At 38.7% G+C, this 16,906-nt stretch overlaps 3 protein-coding genes across 6 annotated transcripts in view; all 3 read right to left on the reverse strand.

Moving 5' to 3' along the window:
* sipa1l1 (signal-induced proliferation-associated 1 like 1) overlaps positions 1-6,920 on the reverse strand; it is a 41,107-nt gene extending 34,187 nt beyond the window's left edge. For both annotated transcript variants that reach the window (XM_076979268.1, XM_076979267.1), the window contains exon 1: positions 6,675-6,920. The gene's annotated coding sequence lies outside the window, so the exon portion shown is untranslated. The remainder of the gene's footprint in view (positions 1-6,674) is intronic.
* A 3,385-nt stretch (positions 6,921-10,305) lies between these two features.
* On the reverse strand, positions 10,306-11,671 carry gpx2 (glutathione peroxidase 2). The gene is made up of 2 exons (XM_076978279.1): positions 11,351-11,671; positions 10,306-10,986 (listed from the first exon to the last, which is right to left on the reverse strand). Exons 1-2 carry the CDS (start codon positions 11,570-11,572, stop codon positions 10,633-10,635), a joined length of 576 nt encoding a protein of 191 aa, XP_076834394.1. The 5' UTR covers positions 11,573-11,671; the 3' UTR covers positions 10,306-10,632.
* Positions 11,672-12,332: 661 nt separating this feature from the next.
* On the reverse strand, positions 12,333-16,762 carry LOC143480440 (ras-related protein Rab-15-like). Of its 3 annotated transcripts, none has more exons than XM_076978143.1 (8): positions 15,464-16,762; positions 14,579-14,705; positions 14,260-14,320; positions 14,021-14,081; positions 13,785-13,862; positions 13,564-13,653; positions 13,317-13,382; positions 12,333-13,165 (listed from the first exon to the last, which is right to left on the reverse strand). In XM_076978143.1, the coding sequence occupies exons 1-8, from the start codon at positions 15,488-15,490 to the stop codon at positions 13,031-13,033; spliced, it is 645 nt and encodes a 214-aa protein (XP_076834258.1). In that variant the 5' UTR covers positions 15,491-16,762; the 3' UTR covers positions 12,333-13,030. The 3 variants fall into 3 exon arrangements, with proteins under 3 accessions (XP_076834258.1, XP_076834257.1, XP_076834259.1); XM_076978142.1 differs by lacking the exon at positions 15,464-16,762 and adding an exon at positions 15,312-15,424; XM_076978144.1 differs by lacking the exon at positions 15,464-16,762 and adding an exon at positions 14,865-15,214.
* Positions 16,763-16,906: the final 144 nt, after the last annotated feature.

Below are 16,906 nucleotides of genomic sequence, written 5' to 3' on the forward strand. Positions count from 1 at the left end.
GCAAAATAACGTGGCACTGCATTCATATGTACCCTGCCAGCCTTATGTTGACTGAGGAAAGCAAACACCTTATTAAGCTTGTGCCTTCATTATAAGACTAAGCCCTCTGCATTGCTCTGTGGATGTGCTGTGAATGTGACTGGCCAGGACATTTCTCTCAAGAATAAGCCTGTGTTGTTAGCTACAGTTCACCACCCGTAACTAAAGGAATAGAGTGGTCACTCTAACTTGCCCCCATGAGCAAAGAGTCACTCACTGGAACAGTGCCAAAGAAGACTGTGATCTCTACTCTCTCTCCCCATATCAGGTTCTGTTTAGACCACTCGGTGGTAAACTGGATTTAATTTTAAGCTGTACATGCATTTGAATGTAATTACCTTTTAACTATGGCAACAAGGTACTGGAAGTCTCTAACAGCAAAAATGAATGTGAAGAAACTAAACATTTGGACTTACTGCACGAACGTTTTAAAACATGTTTAATAAAAGCATGTTGGGGGACCGCAAGTCAAAGTTGGAAAAGAATAACATTACATCCGTATCACTACAGCACCTTAATGTGCCAGCAACGAATTAACAAGCAATCTGAAACATAGATCAAGTTCTCACTCCCATTAATGTCTGCATTTTACCAGAAGGTACCGTAACTGGAACTGCACACGGTCCCTCCAGCACTTCACAACTGTGCAACAGGATACAGCAAAGTATTGTCCACATCTCAGTTAGACACTAGTATGACATACAGGCATATCGTTAGGGACCATGTAGACTCTGGGTCTGCTCACGTCTGGCAGAACTTCAGGAAGTATAAAATAAAGAAATCAAAAGCAGGACTTTTCTGGGACTGGGTGGGTGGGAATTATTCTTCTACAAGACCAGTCCAACATGACCGTTTTCAACATGACTCACAAGAGTGGTTCAGCTTTTGATTTTAAATTTCCCACACAAGCTGAATGAGTATTATGCAAACGTTAAGTCATTGCTTCTGTTGTTGACCACTTCACACAGCACTCTAAATCCTTTTTAATGAGATCACACTTGTTTATAGTGCATTGTACAGGACAACACATGTTTACTTCCCTGGACATGTTTATTATCTGATCGTCTGCTTGATGCTTTTGACAGACCCACTGTGTGCAATATTTTTGCCCAAGTTTGGATGTGTTTAAATTCTGACTGTTTCAATACATGGATCGATTAATTAATTAATTAATATCCCAGGCACATGACATAATGTGGGATGTTATGACAACATTCCAAATAACACTTTGAGTTAAAGAACAGCAGCGATTTCAAGCTACCCCACAGCTGATGGAGACAGAAGCAGGTCACCTTTAGAAGCAGCAGTCACCTTTTCTCCAGACGAGATCCAGTATGATCTGTGGTTTGGCTCTTACGCTGCACTCCAGTGCCTCCCTTTCAGGAGTCCTGCTTGAAGTGCTGCGAGTGTTATCACAAACATGTGCACGTACAACACCATCGTTACGCTGGTGAGCGAGAAGGCCGCGTGCAGGAGCGTACACGCAGGACGCAGGCTTCAGAGTGCAACACAGCAACACGCACCGCCGCCGGCCTTCAACGTGCAGCCGCCACACTTCCTCCAGGTAAATAAAAACCACAAAGCAGGATTCTCAATGAGCAGTACACAAGCCGCTCACATTTGTGTGAAATCTTTGAGAACATTAACAACAATAATAATAACTATATAATAAATATAACTATATGACTAATATGTCCCTAATAATAAAGAGTTTTAATAAACATGACATTTTTTCCACAGCTTATTTTGACGGTGGTCCAACAGATGTAACCCAATGTGTTTGTTTTGATTTAACCGAGGTGCCGGGTGATCACAAGAGATAAGTTGACTCCAGAGCCAGAAGGTCACACAAATGGTATGTTGGAGCAGAGTGGTGTTAGTTTGTTAGGGCAACAGTAGTTGAGGGCAAGACTATTTGTCTAGAGCCCAGAGGCACCTGAGACATGCTGGACACACACCAGTACTTTTATAAAAATGTTTTACTTATTTTTTTGAATTTGTAAAAATGTGCTTCAGTTTCATTTAACCTTTCATTCATGAGAAATTATCATTTAGATTAAAACTAATAATTGCTCTTAAATGTATTAGAATTATTTAGTGTTATTATAAAATGAGGTGAAACAGACTGAAATCAAGACCTTTCACACATCACCACATTACTAAAGTGAGACCTAACAATATGGAAGCGCATTAGAATACAACAGGCTGTCTTAAAACAAATTAAACTTGAGCTTCAACTGTTAAGCCTGTTACTTGATCTCACCTCAAATCAATAACATGGCATTTAACTCGGGACTTGCCCATCAAGACTTGCAACTGATGACATAGTGAAGATTTAAAGCTATTATATTTTAAGAACGCCTGAGCTAAAGTGGATTTACATCCTGATAGCCAATACTAAAGCCATTGATCTAAGTGAGAAAAAATGTCTCCTGGAATAAAAAATTAACAACAACAAAAAATTTATCACTGTTTTATAATGAACTAATAATACTGAAGGAGATAATCAGGAGGCGGTCCTCCCTGACTGACAATTGTTTTGCATTTGTATGCAGCAGTAGATGGAACAGCTAATTGCTAAGCATGCATGCGTTTAGAAGGAGGAGCTTTTGAGAAAGTTTTGGATGGATTGGTTAGCACTGAGGGAGAGGGAGGACTCATTTGATTGCCAAGACTGAAGAATATAAACTCAACTGCTGCAATTGGATATAAACATTATGCGAGCGTCCTGTTACAGCAGAACACTTATTGCACGTTTTCGCTGCCTCTTTGATACTTTACTAACCATCATTACAGTCCTAGTGGGAAACAAATGAAAATCTATCTTATTCTGCCCCTACTTGCCCTCCTGTGCAGTAGACCACGATTGGTGGTGAGAAGAGACATGAGGCATGGAGTCACACGTGTTCAGACACATCTGTGCAGACAGGCACACGCATCCAGAGCGTGGCGTGTTGAACCGAGTCATGCGTACATGCTCTTTGTCTATTCTTTTTCACACAACACTAACTCCTTTTAAATAAAAAGAACTGTGACACTTGTCCGTTTAAGCAGAGCTTTGCCAAGGGCTAAGCGTTTTCAGACAGTGGTGTCTGGGCAAGGGACTGAGACACAAAGACCTTCTCCATCTAGCCATGCTGCGGCTAGACATTAAATCACACAGTACATTTCTTTCCCAGAGTTCACAAGTTTATAATTTGCTCAGCTGTCTTTGCAAATGAATGGAAACACAACATATAATGTGCTGAGATTGAGAAATCTGACCGTATTTAAATCTAACTGCCTCATGGAGATTCTAAGGACGCAACCATGTTACAGGTGAAGCAAGGTCCTCACATCACTGCAGAAATCAACAGAGGAACCCAGTGTCTACCACAGATATGTCTTCCTCACCAAGTCAGTTCTCGTAGTAGACGAAAAGACGACAGCAGCCAAGCCAACAGGAACCCACAGAAGGATTTACGTTGACTGTTTGGTGTGCATACCTGCTTTGACAAATCACCCCAACATGTTTGACAAAACACGATGGAGAAGGCAGTTTCCATTGTTCACACGCATGCCTTCCTCAGTGACCCGAAAGAGATGACATCATCGCTACTGTGATCATAAGGCCCTATCCCCCTTGTGATTGGCTGCTGCACAGTAGTTCTAGATACACAAAGCTTTACCATATCCAGCAGCACAGCGGGAAGCACAATCGCAGGCATTATTAAAGCACACAGGCCAACCTAATCAAACAATGAGCCCAGAGTGCTGCAAGGCCATGTTACTGGAGGGCATGTTGACTCACAAACCCATTCTACACAATCTGGTGAAGCCGTTTCTCCCAAAAGTACAAAAATGCTGAGTCTGTCTTTCTTATGCAACTCAGTCAAATGGCAGCACTGTATATTTTAAAATAATGTTGTCCCGAACCTGAACTCTTTAACATAACTGCATTATTATGACCTGTTGCATTATTACTTGTCAATAGATATGCACTCATGCATTCCTGAGAAGTGCTGCTTGATCTGTATTTAAATACACAAGATATAATAATTATATTAGTTACAATCATCAACTCATAAAAATACACACTATTAGTGGAGATGTGCTGGAACAGCCAAAAATCAAATCAAATTATCGTCAAATTCAACATGCCGAGCTGTATTTTTGCTGGCATGTTACTAATCCTAATTCCTAAAGGCTACTGGTGACTCTGGAGCCCAGGTGGGGCAGGATTTTACATCTTAGGTGAGACACCCATAAGTCTGTAGATTTTGCTGTCCTGCACCCCTGAGCAAGTAAAATATCCTGCACTTCAGCACATACTTCAGCGTGTTAAAACACTGGCCATATTAGACCATGTTTGCAAATTTACAGCAAAGCCCAGCTGCTGCAGGTGAAAACGTTCTGCCATCCCCAGAATGTGAGTTTTTTTTTATGTTGCTATGACGATCACTGAGAAGAATAATTTATTAAAGCATAAAGGCTCTCCAGTAGCACACCCAGTGCTTATTTGACTAACCTGGTCATTTTTGCTGCGCTTGTACAATCAGCATGTCTGTGTTGATGCCTGTGCATTTACTCTTAAACCAATAATATCAGTCTGTGCTAACCTTACTAAAACAATATAAAAATCAAAGGTGTTGTCACTGTAGTTATTCATTCATTCACACATGATGTTGACTCAATCTCCATCTAGGCACCACAGCAACTTACTGAGAACTCGCAATTTTAAAAAGGAGTAAATTCTGCTTCGATTCTGACTTATTGCCCAGTATGAAACACAGGAATCCTCAATTCAGTCTAGGGATACAGCAACTCCTGCCTCTCTTGAATATTCCCACAGTGCAGTGCAACAGGGCTAGTACTCCATTTACAGACATATCCCTAAATTGTGATTACAAAACACACACACACACACACACACACACACACAGACACAGACACAGACACACACACACAGACACAGACACAGACACACACACACACACACAGCTGTGAGGAAGACACTGGAGACACAATTGCCATTCATTCATCTGGAGCAGATGTGTGGCCTTCCTCTGAAACTCTGAACTGCTGCTGGTGCCAGGGAGATGTCATCAACATGCAGGGCAGGTGCCTCAACCAGGGGTTAGTCTAAAGCACTGAAATGCAAGTCATGCTCCTCAGACAGGAAGAGCAGCCTGCTGCAATCTGTTCGGCAGTGAACATCAAAGCTAGATCCACGAGGTAAACAATTTCTCTGCGATGCTGCATAACACGCCATGAAAGGTTTTTAACAGCATGTTGTGCATTCATGTGACAGATGCTTTCTCAAGACACAGGAAAGCGTGCACAAAATGCCGTCTGTTCTGAAATGTGTTCTGCAAGGAAGTAATCTCAAATTGGTATCAAGAGGAAGGGCTTTCAACTGATTTTGGCCAACCTGAACAACAGAAAGGGCTCTCAGTGACAGCACAGAGGCTCAATGGTCAATGAATTTGGGACGTGCTTTTGCAATTTCTTCCTCCAAATGGGTTAATACGGTAGGATACGCAAATCACGGCTATGCCAAAATAATGTTTTCATGCCGGAAGCCCTGACTGGAATTGAAAGATAATGGTGTAGAACATGGTGATGATTAAACTGACTGTGCACTTCGCTGAAATATGAATGACTGTATGAATGACACTTGGCGATTTGCTGATTGTGCCTCGGTTACCAACCATATGTTTCTTAGCTACCTAGCTAATTGAATTTTTAATTAAAAACCATGAAATGAGGAGAAAAATGTCATAAGTTTGATGTCGGTCGAACATTATTACCCCGCTAATGTACTTACCTCACACACTTTTTTAAACTGGTCAATGTAAACTGCACTGACAAAAACGTTTACGAAACGGAAAACGGTGAATTCACAATTCCGATGCGTGTCAGCACCAAATCTATAGAAAAGCCCAAATAAACCAAATAAAGCAACTATAAACGGCCCGCGTCTGCTGCTTTACTCGAGCAATTTGCGTGTTCAAGATAAGCAGCAATTACAGATGTTATCATGAATGAGGGTGTGAGCTGTCAGATTGTTGCTAGAACGTAAGTGCAGTGTAAACCACTAGAGATGGAGAGAGATGGACACTGGACACGGCACCGGGCGGGTTGCGGAACGACCAGCACACGGCGAACCTGAGGCGAGTTTCTCCACTAACGTGGCCACACAGAGCTGCATGAGGAGCACTCTCAATAATAAAAGTGTTTTAGTCTTCCCACTACCATGTTGAGAGATTTACAAGCACCTGAAATAAACACACTTCAGAAGACCAGAACAACTTCACAACCATCTAAAGCGGCAGTTTTTGTAGCGTCTCAAAATTAATAAATCACCACCAGAGCAAATCTGAATAGTTTGGTGTCGTCGGAACATTTTGGCCCTGGCTCGGTGCCTTGGGGATTTCTCGGAGGGGAAACAGCCTCTGATTCCGCATTGACACTCGCTAACAGAGATTTGTTCTTTTAAAGAAAAGAATTACAAACATTTAAATACATACCTGCTGCTACTCCAAGTGTATCGGTGAATGAATTCGTGCATTCATACATAAATAATTCAAGGTGACAACAGTGAAACCGTCGTGCATCCTGACTTTGATCTGCTTTACGCCGTATTTCCGACTCACCTTTTCACTCCTTTCCAACTGCTGCCTGGCATGATCAAAATACCAAGCAGCACTTGCCCACCATTTCCTTCCTAAGGAGACGATCGCACACCAGCAACACGTTAAAGTGCTCTCCGAAATCCCGCAACCTCTTTTCCACCACGTCGAAATAAGGTAATCCTGTTATCTTGTTGAGTAGGACTTAAAGTTTGCTTCAAAGTTACGAAGCTGTCCAGCTGCACTATGCAGTTGCTGAAGCAATGAGATCACTGCGATTTTCTGTATCCTCCCCCCTGTCGAAGTCTCGCGAGATTTTGTACAATGGCTCGAATTGGAATTAGGTTGAGAAAATCTAGCGCACAGCAGTGGAAACGATGCAAATCGTAAATCACCAGAAGACTCGATTCTTAATTCACATTTAGCAAGCCTTTACTTTTCATTCATTTTGCATTTGATTTATTTAAAACAGTTTTGCCCATCTTCTGTTACCCATAGCTTGGGTCATAGGCTATAGTGGAAGTTATTAAATATCAGTATGTCATTATTATTGTCGTTGTTTAATATGAATTTAAAAACGTTTACATATATGCATTTTTAAATAAATTGCTGCTCACATATGAAGAATTAGTCAAATCGCTTTGTAGTTTTCAGAGCCATGTTTAAAATAATTACATCAGATATCTATCAGAGACAGTTCAAATCGAAGTGGTCATTGAAGTCGTCAGTTAATTTAAATTCACATGAATTCATTTGAATTCTTCAAGATTAAATTCAAAAGTTTTAAAACTGAAATTAATGGGTTTTACCCTTGATGTAATCGTGATTCAAAGTCAGACCGAGCAGCAGCATAAGCACAGCGTAAGTGCACTATAATAAGACGTAAAATAATGGCTTCTGCACCCTAATGCATTATACATCAAATAGGACTGGCAATTCAGAAGAAGACATTGTCTGCATTGCAGGATGTAAGAAATGCAACAAATGCAACCAGGCAACATATTTGTGTATTTGAGCTTTTCATTTTGTAGCCACTGTACCTAATAGTAATAATATGCTAATATAATAGATGCTGATACACAAGTAACTGCAAACGTTTCCTCACATCATGTTTACATTTCTTTCTCCCCGTGGAAGAAAATTTTATATACCCCTGTGTACTAACATGTGAATGTAATCTGCTTGTGCTGAAACATAATGTACTAAGGTCAAAGGGTGAAAAGAAATATTAGTTGGTGATGGAAATGATTGTGATTGCAGAAATGAAAGAATGTTTATTTTCATAAATTAAACAAAATGTTAAGTTAATAAATATTAAAGAGCAAAATAACTATATGTACAATGAGGTGTGAAAGGTCAAACAAAGAACAGATATAGAAATTTATTCTCAGAAAAACACTGGTGTTAGTCAAACAGACAGGAAAGACAGAGAAAAACATTACAATGGTATAAAAAGCTCAGAGCTCCTGCAGATGCTAATGTGGTGTGTGAGAGACTGTGGAGCTCCACTGTAGACTTTGACCTTGCTATTTGCCAAACAGAGTACAGAGTTTTTCTTTTCTGTAATATTGTTGAAGAGACTGAAACATTTCCACCACATCCCATTAGTGCCAAAAGTGGCACAAATGTCCTTTTTGCCCAAGTCTGTGTGTCTGATGCCTACTAATGGAAAAAAGTGTTTTCTGATACTAAATAAATTCAGTAGTACCCCCAAATTTTCTTTCAATTAAAAATGTACTAAAATCACATTGTGAAATGTTTAGTGTTTTCTATTATTTTAACAGGCTTAAATGAATACTACAGTGCAAAACCTCGATAACAATATATTCAGCAGGAATTTGTTTTCCAATACTAGGCTTATTCCTTTATTATTCTACAACTTATTTTTCTATGACTCTAAAGGCAAGCATTTAACCAGAAACAACAAATATCATTTTACACTATTCTGAAGCTGAACAGCATGTTTAGAATATATTTAGAATATATATATTTAAAGCCAGAATATTATTATTAAACCTAATTAGTGAACTACAGTATTCCTGTACATTGTTGAAACAAACAAGCAGAGACTTTGATGGATTTATTCAATTACCTGTCTTAAAGACTTATAGAGCATCTTAACGGATTTACTTCTAAATCTAATCTAACACACCTGTGCCTAATATCCAGAGGCTCACGGTCTTTTAATGAGCTACAGAAGGCTTTGTCCACAGGGGGCTAGGACAGTCCTGTGTAAATCAGAACGGTAGCTTGTCTAGTAGTCTTAAGTCACTGATTTACGACCAAAGGAGTGTACAGCCAGCTCTAAATGAGCTCCGAAAATACCACTTGTTTTCATATATACAAGCTGAGATGACACATTGTTTTCTATATGCTTCTTGGCCAATGAAAGAAATTTGCAGTTTGACATATTAGATGACATACATGCTGGGTTTTTGCATTAGCTCAAAATTTGTCTAAATCCATTTTACACAAGGATTTTTATGATGTGATTGCTCCGGGAAACCTTCACATAATCTACACATCAGATTAACACATTCACATATACAGATATATGCCTGCAAAGTATGAAATCTTATATTTTACATTTTTATATTGGCACCAGATGATTGTGCTCTTGTTGTTGTGGGTTATGCACTGTATGCCACTTGTTTACCCTTCCCAGATTTATCCCATGTATGTGTTCTCTGCAGTATATGGATATGGCCAGTAATCTCGTCAGGCATCCCTTAAATTATGAAAAGTAAGGTGTTGTTCAAGGAATGGAATGGCTTAGTCAAATAACGGATGCTTTAAAGAAAATGTCTTATTGCAAAATCATTTTTATTACCAAAGAAAGGTATTTGTTTGGGATTGGTAGTAAAGAGAGAGAAATGGTGCATAAACAGACAAAGAGAAAAAGAGAGGCATGAGGAATGGAATGTGAATCACAGACAAAGATTAGATCATTCTGATCATGTGAGAGCTTGTTCTGGAAAGAAATTAGACAACAAATCCCAGACTGGACAAACTGTGGAGCAAATATTTTGACACTTTATCAGGTGTCATGTGGAAAGTGTTTCTGAGGGCGCACTGAATAAAGATAATTTATTCACTGATAATCAGGTGTTTAGTAAGAGAACGTGTTATAACAAGATCCAAATAAGTAATTGAAAAAAAGAAGCATGAAAATATTTTATCTTAAACTATATAACACATAGCACATCAGTTGTACAACAATTTCAGCTGTGTATTGTAGAACTATAACGTTTTTTAAAACGTGGATTGAGAAGCTGTTACAAAACGTCCGTCAATACTGGGGTAATGGAGACACATGGAGACATGTGATCTGGAGTTAAAGAAAAAAAAATCTATAATTCAAAACCAAACACTTTTTGTTTTTGTGTGTTGCTGACGTATATGCAACAGTCCTGTTGCAAACGTGGATCAATAGCACCATCTAATGGACAAAATGGTATAACAAAAAACACTCAATAATTAATATTGAGTATTAATTGTAATAAGTCATACAGGTTTTACTAAATGGATTATCAAAATTTCGGTTCGAGAGTTAGATATTAAGAATAAAGTGTTTAAAGTGATGAGCATAACTGAGAATAGGACAGAAAAGTGTTTTGATAGAAAGTATATTTTAATTACCTTCTGCCCTATTTCTTACATTTCACCTGTTCATTTACCAGCCTGACTAAATTATCCAGTTATATCACAGTGGAAGTGAAAACAAATTCAATGTTTTTATTTTTATTTTTATACAGCATTTATTTTTAAAAATTAAATCATTATCATTGAAGCAAGTTGCTGTTAGCAATCTCTACACTCCTTTTAGATTTACATTGTTCCAGTTGATACTCCTTAGTGCAGTTTAGAGCATCACTTTCATTAAGTAAAATAAAAGGCGGTAGAAGACACTAAAGCATTGTGCTAGATGAAACACATTCTAGGTTTAGTGGTACCATAAGAATGAATGAAACACCAGTTTTCATTAGTTCTTGGTCAGTCTCAATAACCTCTGGATGTCAGGTTCAATGGCAATGGTCTCAAATGTTTTGCTATATCTTTTCACCGGTTCACCTTCGGGTGCAATAAGGAACTTCTCAAAATTCCATGAGATATCATTTCTACTGATTGGGCTCCATACCAGGAATTTGGGGTCTTTTATGAGGGAAACTGGGTCATCTTCAGGGTATGGGAGTTTGTCTTTTAAGTATGCAAAGACAGGATGTGTATTCACCCCGTTCACCTCACACTTCTCAAAAATGGTGAAGCCAGGCTCATACCCTCCCCCAGGACGTACGTGCTTCAAGCAGTTAAGGATTTCTCCATTTGTACAGTTTTCCTGGAAGATAGGAAAGAGGAGATACTGCAGGTCATTTCAACTGACAATTAAAGGAATGTGTCATTCATAATTTTTATGCACGGAAATGTACTATAAAGAAAAGTATTGCAGAAACATGCAAATCCATTTTACGAATGACAATGAATTGTCTGTCATTTGCAGTGCATGGATTCCTGTTCAGTGAGGGAGAAGACAAAGCTCTCTCAGAAGTCTATTAAATGTTTAATAATGGGCTGTCCAATGTTGGCATTACCAGCCCCATAATTTGTTTGCCATTTTTTATTTATTGTAATTATAATACTACAAAAAATGAGAAGAAAAACACTTAAAACCATAATTTAACACTTTTTTTTGTCTCACCAACCTGATAGCCGAACTGGTTACAGGGGAAACCCAGTACCACCAATCGGTGAGGATACCTGCTTTGGAGCTCACTAAGCTGGTGGTAGTCCCGGGTGGTGGTCCCTCAGAGTGAGGCAACATTCTCAATTAGCACCACTCGTCCTCGAAAAACATTAAAATCTATCGATTCCCCTTCCAGCGTGGTCGCACGCAGGTCATAAAATGTCTTAGCAATGAAAGTCATGGTCAGCGGCCCGCACGGTGGTCCAGGTTGTTTCCTCAAATGTCACGCAAGTCCTCCTGGTCTCCTGGCTTCAGCTATAAAGGTGGAGTGTCAGATAGCTCAGAAGAAAGCAGATATACAAGTGACATGTGATACATTGATGTGGTGAAAAGACCAAGGTAGGCCATCTCAGGTTTTAGTGTGTAAACCTGCACCCATCTTTATACACATTCAGCCAATTGTCTGCAAGCCAAGAAAAAGTATTTTTAAAAGCTTTAAAAAGTCCAAAAGAGGCTAACATTACCTCACAGTGTGTTGTAACAAGTAAAAACTACAGGTAAGAAGAATTACAAAAGACAAATTACATAGTCACTGAACAGATACATATATTACTGGTTCAACTTGTTCTCATTCACTCAATCTATGCTGTATTTCTATGCCATGTTGAAAGTGGAATTTAATCCTGATCTAATGGTCTCCTCTACACCAAAATGCAATGTGGCCACTGTACTAAATCCTCCATACACTTTTGAGATGTGCATTTGTGCCATTAAACATTTAGGAAGTCATTACCTATGTTCCCAAGTCATTAAAAATAGATACGTTTTCAATCTAATCCCCTCCAACTGGAGCCAAGACCAAACTCTGACTCTATTACACAGAATCTGTAATTTGACGTCACTGCTAATTTGCCAAAGAGCTATGTGGCCATCTTCTCAAAGCACAGTGACGATGGCATTCTGCTGCATTGGTCAATTTGCCTGCTTGTCTGATAATAGAACTTACAGTTTGCAATTAATGAAATTTTTATTTTACAAAACATTGGGATTGCAATACATATACCCCATATCAATATTGTTTTTAAAACATTTTCTACATTAAACTTTCTTTACATACAGCCACAGGAAATACATACAGCATCTTCAGTTTTTGCATATATAATAAAATTCCAAAAACACTTTTCAACTGACTGACAAATAGCTTCATGCCTATTCTTGGTAATTCGCTATATATCTACCCCAATTAGCAATGCTGACATGGCAAATAGTTACTCTAGCTGGAATACATATTTGACTTTTTACTGCAATGAAATCAACTGCCTTGCTTCAGTTCCAAAGTCAATAGGAGTTGTATGGAGCTTTTTTCCATGCATGGCATTGTGGGACATTCAAGGGAATCCAATAACAAACTCAGTTATGGCAGGTCACGGTTCAGTCTGTTTGTAAAGCACTTTGGGATCTTTCCAGAAGACCAATTTGCAAGTTAACCTGAAATCTGGCAGATGACATGAAGTGCATTTCCCAAAATGTTTGCTATTCCTCACATCATAATACAAAATGTACAGAAAAAAATGTCTTGATACTGAAACAAGGACTGTCTCGACCAGTCATGTACAATTAAAGGTCGAAGGATTCTGTTCAAAATGCAACTGCCTTTTTGGACAGGTATGACATTTTGTAGCACCTTCACACTTTCCCCCTAACATAAACATGTGCTGTAGTCCTCCTCCTCCTCTTCCTCAGTCAGACACCGCTCATCCCTGTTCAGAGGCAGCACATTCTTCAGCTCCGCCCGGTGAGCTTGCAGTACCAGCTCAGTCAACCGAGTGAATGCCTAGAAATGATACAGCACATAACAGTAATACTAACCCCACATTAGTCAAATTACAGTGGTGCAGTATTGGCCCTGACATGTCTGCTAGTGTGAGCAGTTTACAAGCACATTGTAAATCAAAACATCCACATGAAAGGAACTTAAAACTGACCTCAGTGATGTTGTAGTTTGTACAGGCACTTGTCTCAAAGAACTCCATTCCATAAGACTTGGCAAGCTGTAATATGCAAAATGTTTTGTGTGTGTTGGTGTGATAAAAAAAACCTGTTGTATTACATTACTTTATTAGAACAATGCAAACATATCTGCTTGTCACATAAACTCAAAGCATGACACAAAGCATACCCCAATCCTGTGACTGGACATGTATATATTTGAGAGCAAAATGACATCAGCACCTTGTTCCCCCGCTCTGTGACCACCTGTCTGCTGGGCTCCTGGTCGTGTTTATTGCCTACTAGAATCCTCTGCACTGCGTGAGGTGCATACTGAGGGCAGGAACATGAGATGAGCAGAAGCACATGGCCAAAGGCTATTCAGCCAAATGCAATTAAGGCAGCACACAAGCCTCGGCAAAGGGGACACAGGAGAGAACAGAATGTATGAGAGCCAGTCTCACCTCATCCGCATCGCTAGCCCACTTTACTATGTGCTGGAAGGAAAGAGCGTTGGTGATGTCGTATACAAAGAAAATCCCCTGTGAAAAGACACAAAATAAAACTAGATGCACAATAAACTGACAGTTGAACTATCTATGTATGTCATGTCCAGTGATGATAATTCCTTTCTAGTACTTTTATTGATTTGTTATTGGCAAGGTGGGGGAAAGACACTGGCAATGATCCATAAACTGACCTGTGCTCGTCTGTAGTACTGCTTGGTAATAGTTTGGTACCTTTCCTGTCCAGCTGTGTCCCTGTTGAGGTCATGTATACGAACTGAAGTATGTTTGCAACTCTTTAGTTGTATCTTTGTCCTTTGCATACTTTGTATGTCGCATGCTAAAATGTACGCGTTTTCCATAAATGTAAATTAAGAATTCAAATTCTATATGCACATAATGGTAATGTTGTAGCTACACCATTCTAACGTACCATATCTGTATTCGTACGTTGAACCCATCTACTTCTAGGGTTTTCATTTTGAAATCCACCCCTGGAGAAAGATGAGAAAAGTCAGGATATATTCACATGAAAGGATCTAAACTGTCCAGCTAAAACTCTTGTGGCCACACATACTTTTTAGTTCGTTTAAGTCGTACCAGATAAAAGGGCAGCGACTTGTATCAGCAATGTACAATAAACACCCAAGTACAGTCTCACTCAAAAGCCTTGTACTTACACGCCAACTATACAATTAGGCATGCTTTCAGTCAACACTAATGTGTTAAGATACATGTAATCTCGGTCTTACCAATGGTTGAAATATGCGGCGAAAAAAATTCATTGTCTGTAAACCTGCACAACAAACGGGTTTTTCCAACCCCGGAATCTCCCAGTAGTAGTAGTCTGAACAGGACGTCGTACTGCTTCGCCATGGCCTGGAAGAAAGTCCCAACCGTCGTGGTTAGGCCGGGCTCGTAGGTGACCTATGTTTACCTCAGGGCTGTCCTCCTTCATGTCTCTCATTATGAAGCAGTGGGCCCTTCGTCAGTGTTAAGTCAAATCCAAAGAGGTTTAAACACAGAAGGTAAAGAAACCTTTAGTGCTTTTCTCCCCGTAATCCGAGAATCACTGGTCACCGTGCGCTCGTTAAATTGTAATTCTCTCCAAATTTGATACGTCTCATCGTTTTCACTTCATGTGTCCTAGTCTACGCTTTTAAATAAAATATCTTTAGGACATGTAGACTCTTGGTTATGTCCACAGCAACTGTTAAATAAGCCTGGTGGAATAAATAGCCTTCATAAATTAATTGTCTTCTCTGAAATTCTGAATTTAAATACATAAACGTAAATACGTAAAGGGGATATTTTCCGATTGACGCTTACTTTTACAACCATCTATTCCTTTTCAACTGTAAAGTATAGGTATAAGACTTTAAGTAACTGTGTACTTTAACTCCAAAATAGTCGCCTGTACATGCAATTAAAATTAAAACGCCAAGTACAAAGATATGCTGTAAAATGCAAAATACAAGAATTAACCTGTCGTTCATTTGTACAATGTCCAATTAACAGAAGACTAAACATATTTAATTGGTTGGTTGCATTTTTACACACAAAACCACCCTTGACCTAAGACGATCAGAAGTCGATCGATATAGCGATATATAGTGATATAGTGCATGACGAGAAACCTGAGAATCACAAGAATCCTGCTTCATGGGTCATTCCAGGATTTTGGTACATTTCCTGTCCCACCACTTAAATTTCAAATGTACATATCCAAAATATCTAAATGGCTATTTTTTTTTACATTGTACTTGTTATAAGACAAACTGTAAAATTTGGTGGATAAGCGCCTTAGATATTATTCAAAAGACCGAATACCTTTAAACCACCTCAAAAAATTGCCATTTTCTCTTGTCCCACACATTGGGTGACCAACTCCTTTGCCAAATTTAACAATTAAAATAAGCTCTAAATAAATTACTTCCTCTTGTATATTGTTGAAATGCATCTCCTTTACTTATGAAAACAACTTCTTTGGTCTACATTGTATTGCATGTCAGTTTTTACACTACTAAGTTGTGTCCCACAACATGCGCGCAACCCTGTTACCATAAGGAATTTTATCTGGCAGAGAAAGGGTTAAAAATATTTGTGTACTGGCACAAAGGAATTTGCATCACAAGGACATTTCCTGCCCACATGGCAAGAAAAATGGTAAGTGCTCTAACAATTTTCAAGGTTTTTTTCCAAATATGTTTGTCCAAGTTGTGTGTGTCACTCAGTGAATGCAACCCTGTTCCTCATATTGTAAGACTAATATTGAGTAGAGTCAAAATTTACTTTATATACTTATATAACCATATTTGTCCTTGATCTTGTATACATAGCTAAATTTTACAGTGAGCATCTGTTCCTGGGGTAGACCACAACTTAGCCTAAATTTGCAACCCTGTTAGTCGCAACCCTGTTACTGCATACCAATTTACTGCACACCAATCTAATAAAGAAAAAACTTCTTCCATATCTGAGATTGACGAATCAAACGTTTTGATAGTTTATAACCTGTAGATTATAAATATATTATTTAAAATGATCAAATTGAAGATCAAATTTTCAGAAGTTACCACCCCTGAAATGTACCAAAATTCTGGAATGACCCTCATATCACCCCCCTCTGGCAATTAATACTAAATATTTTCTGTAAGTACTCTTTCGTGTTGAGCCAAAGTCAAAAACACATGACAGGATAAAGACACACTCATTGTTCCTTCTTGTAGTTCATGCAACTGAAAAAAATCTGGGGAAAAAAACTTGTAAAATGAGGAGGTATTTGAATACACCAGTACCAAATAATGTCAAACTTCAAATTGGTAATAATAATATATTTCTGACTAAATCTGTTTGACTCATTAAGATAAAGGCAACAAGTAGACAGGAAATCAAAATTGTAAAACCAAAATACTTTGTAAAAATCAAATCTGAAAATTATTTGAACAGTGATAGGGTACAGATATATAATAAGTTGCAATGCATCATCTAAACACGCATTTAAGAAATGTTATCATACTTTTTAACAGCCTTTAACAGTGACTACACTGAAAGTAAACCTTACCAGCACAACCACAGTT

The sequence above is a fragment of the Brachyhypopomus gauderio genome, chromosome 17, assembly GCF_052324685.1.
Source record: "Brachyhypopomus gauderio isolate BG-103 chromosome 17, BGAUD_0.2, whole genome shotgun sequence".
Taxonomy (NCBI): domain Eukaryota; kingdom Metazoa; phylum Chordata; class Actinopteri; order Gymnotiformes; family Hypopomidae; genus Brachyhypopomus; species Brachyhypopomus gauderio.

Bases quoted from the DNA above. Each gene is read 5' to 3' on its own strand.
- LOC143480440 (XM_076978142.1), bottom strand. From the start codon at position 15,356: ATGTTTAGTCTTCTGTTAATTGGACATTGTACAAATGAACGACAG. The intron at 14,321-14,578 runs GTAAGACCGAGA...ATCTTTCTCCAG, and splicing joins GCCGCATATTTCAACCATTG to GGGTGGATTTCAAAATGAAA. The intron at 13,166-13,316 runs GTCAGTTTTAAG...TATCATTTCTAG, and splicing joins CAAACTACAACATCACTGAG to GCATTCACTCGGTTGACTGA.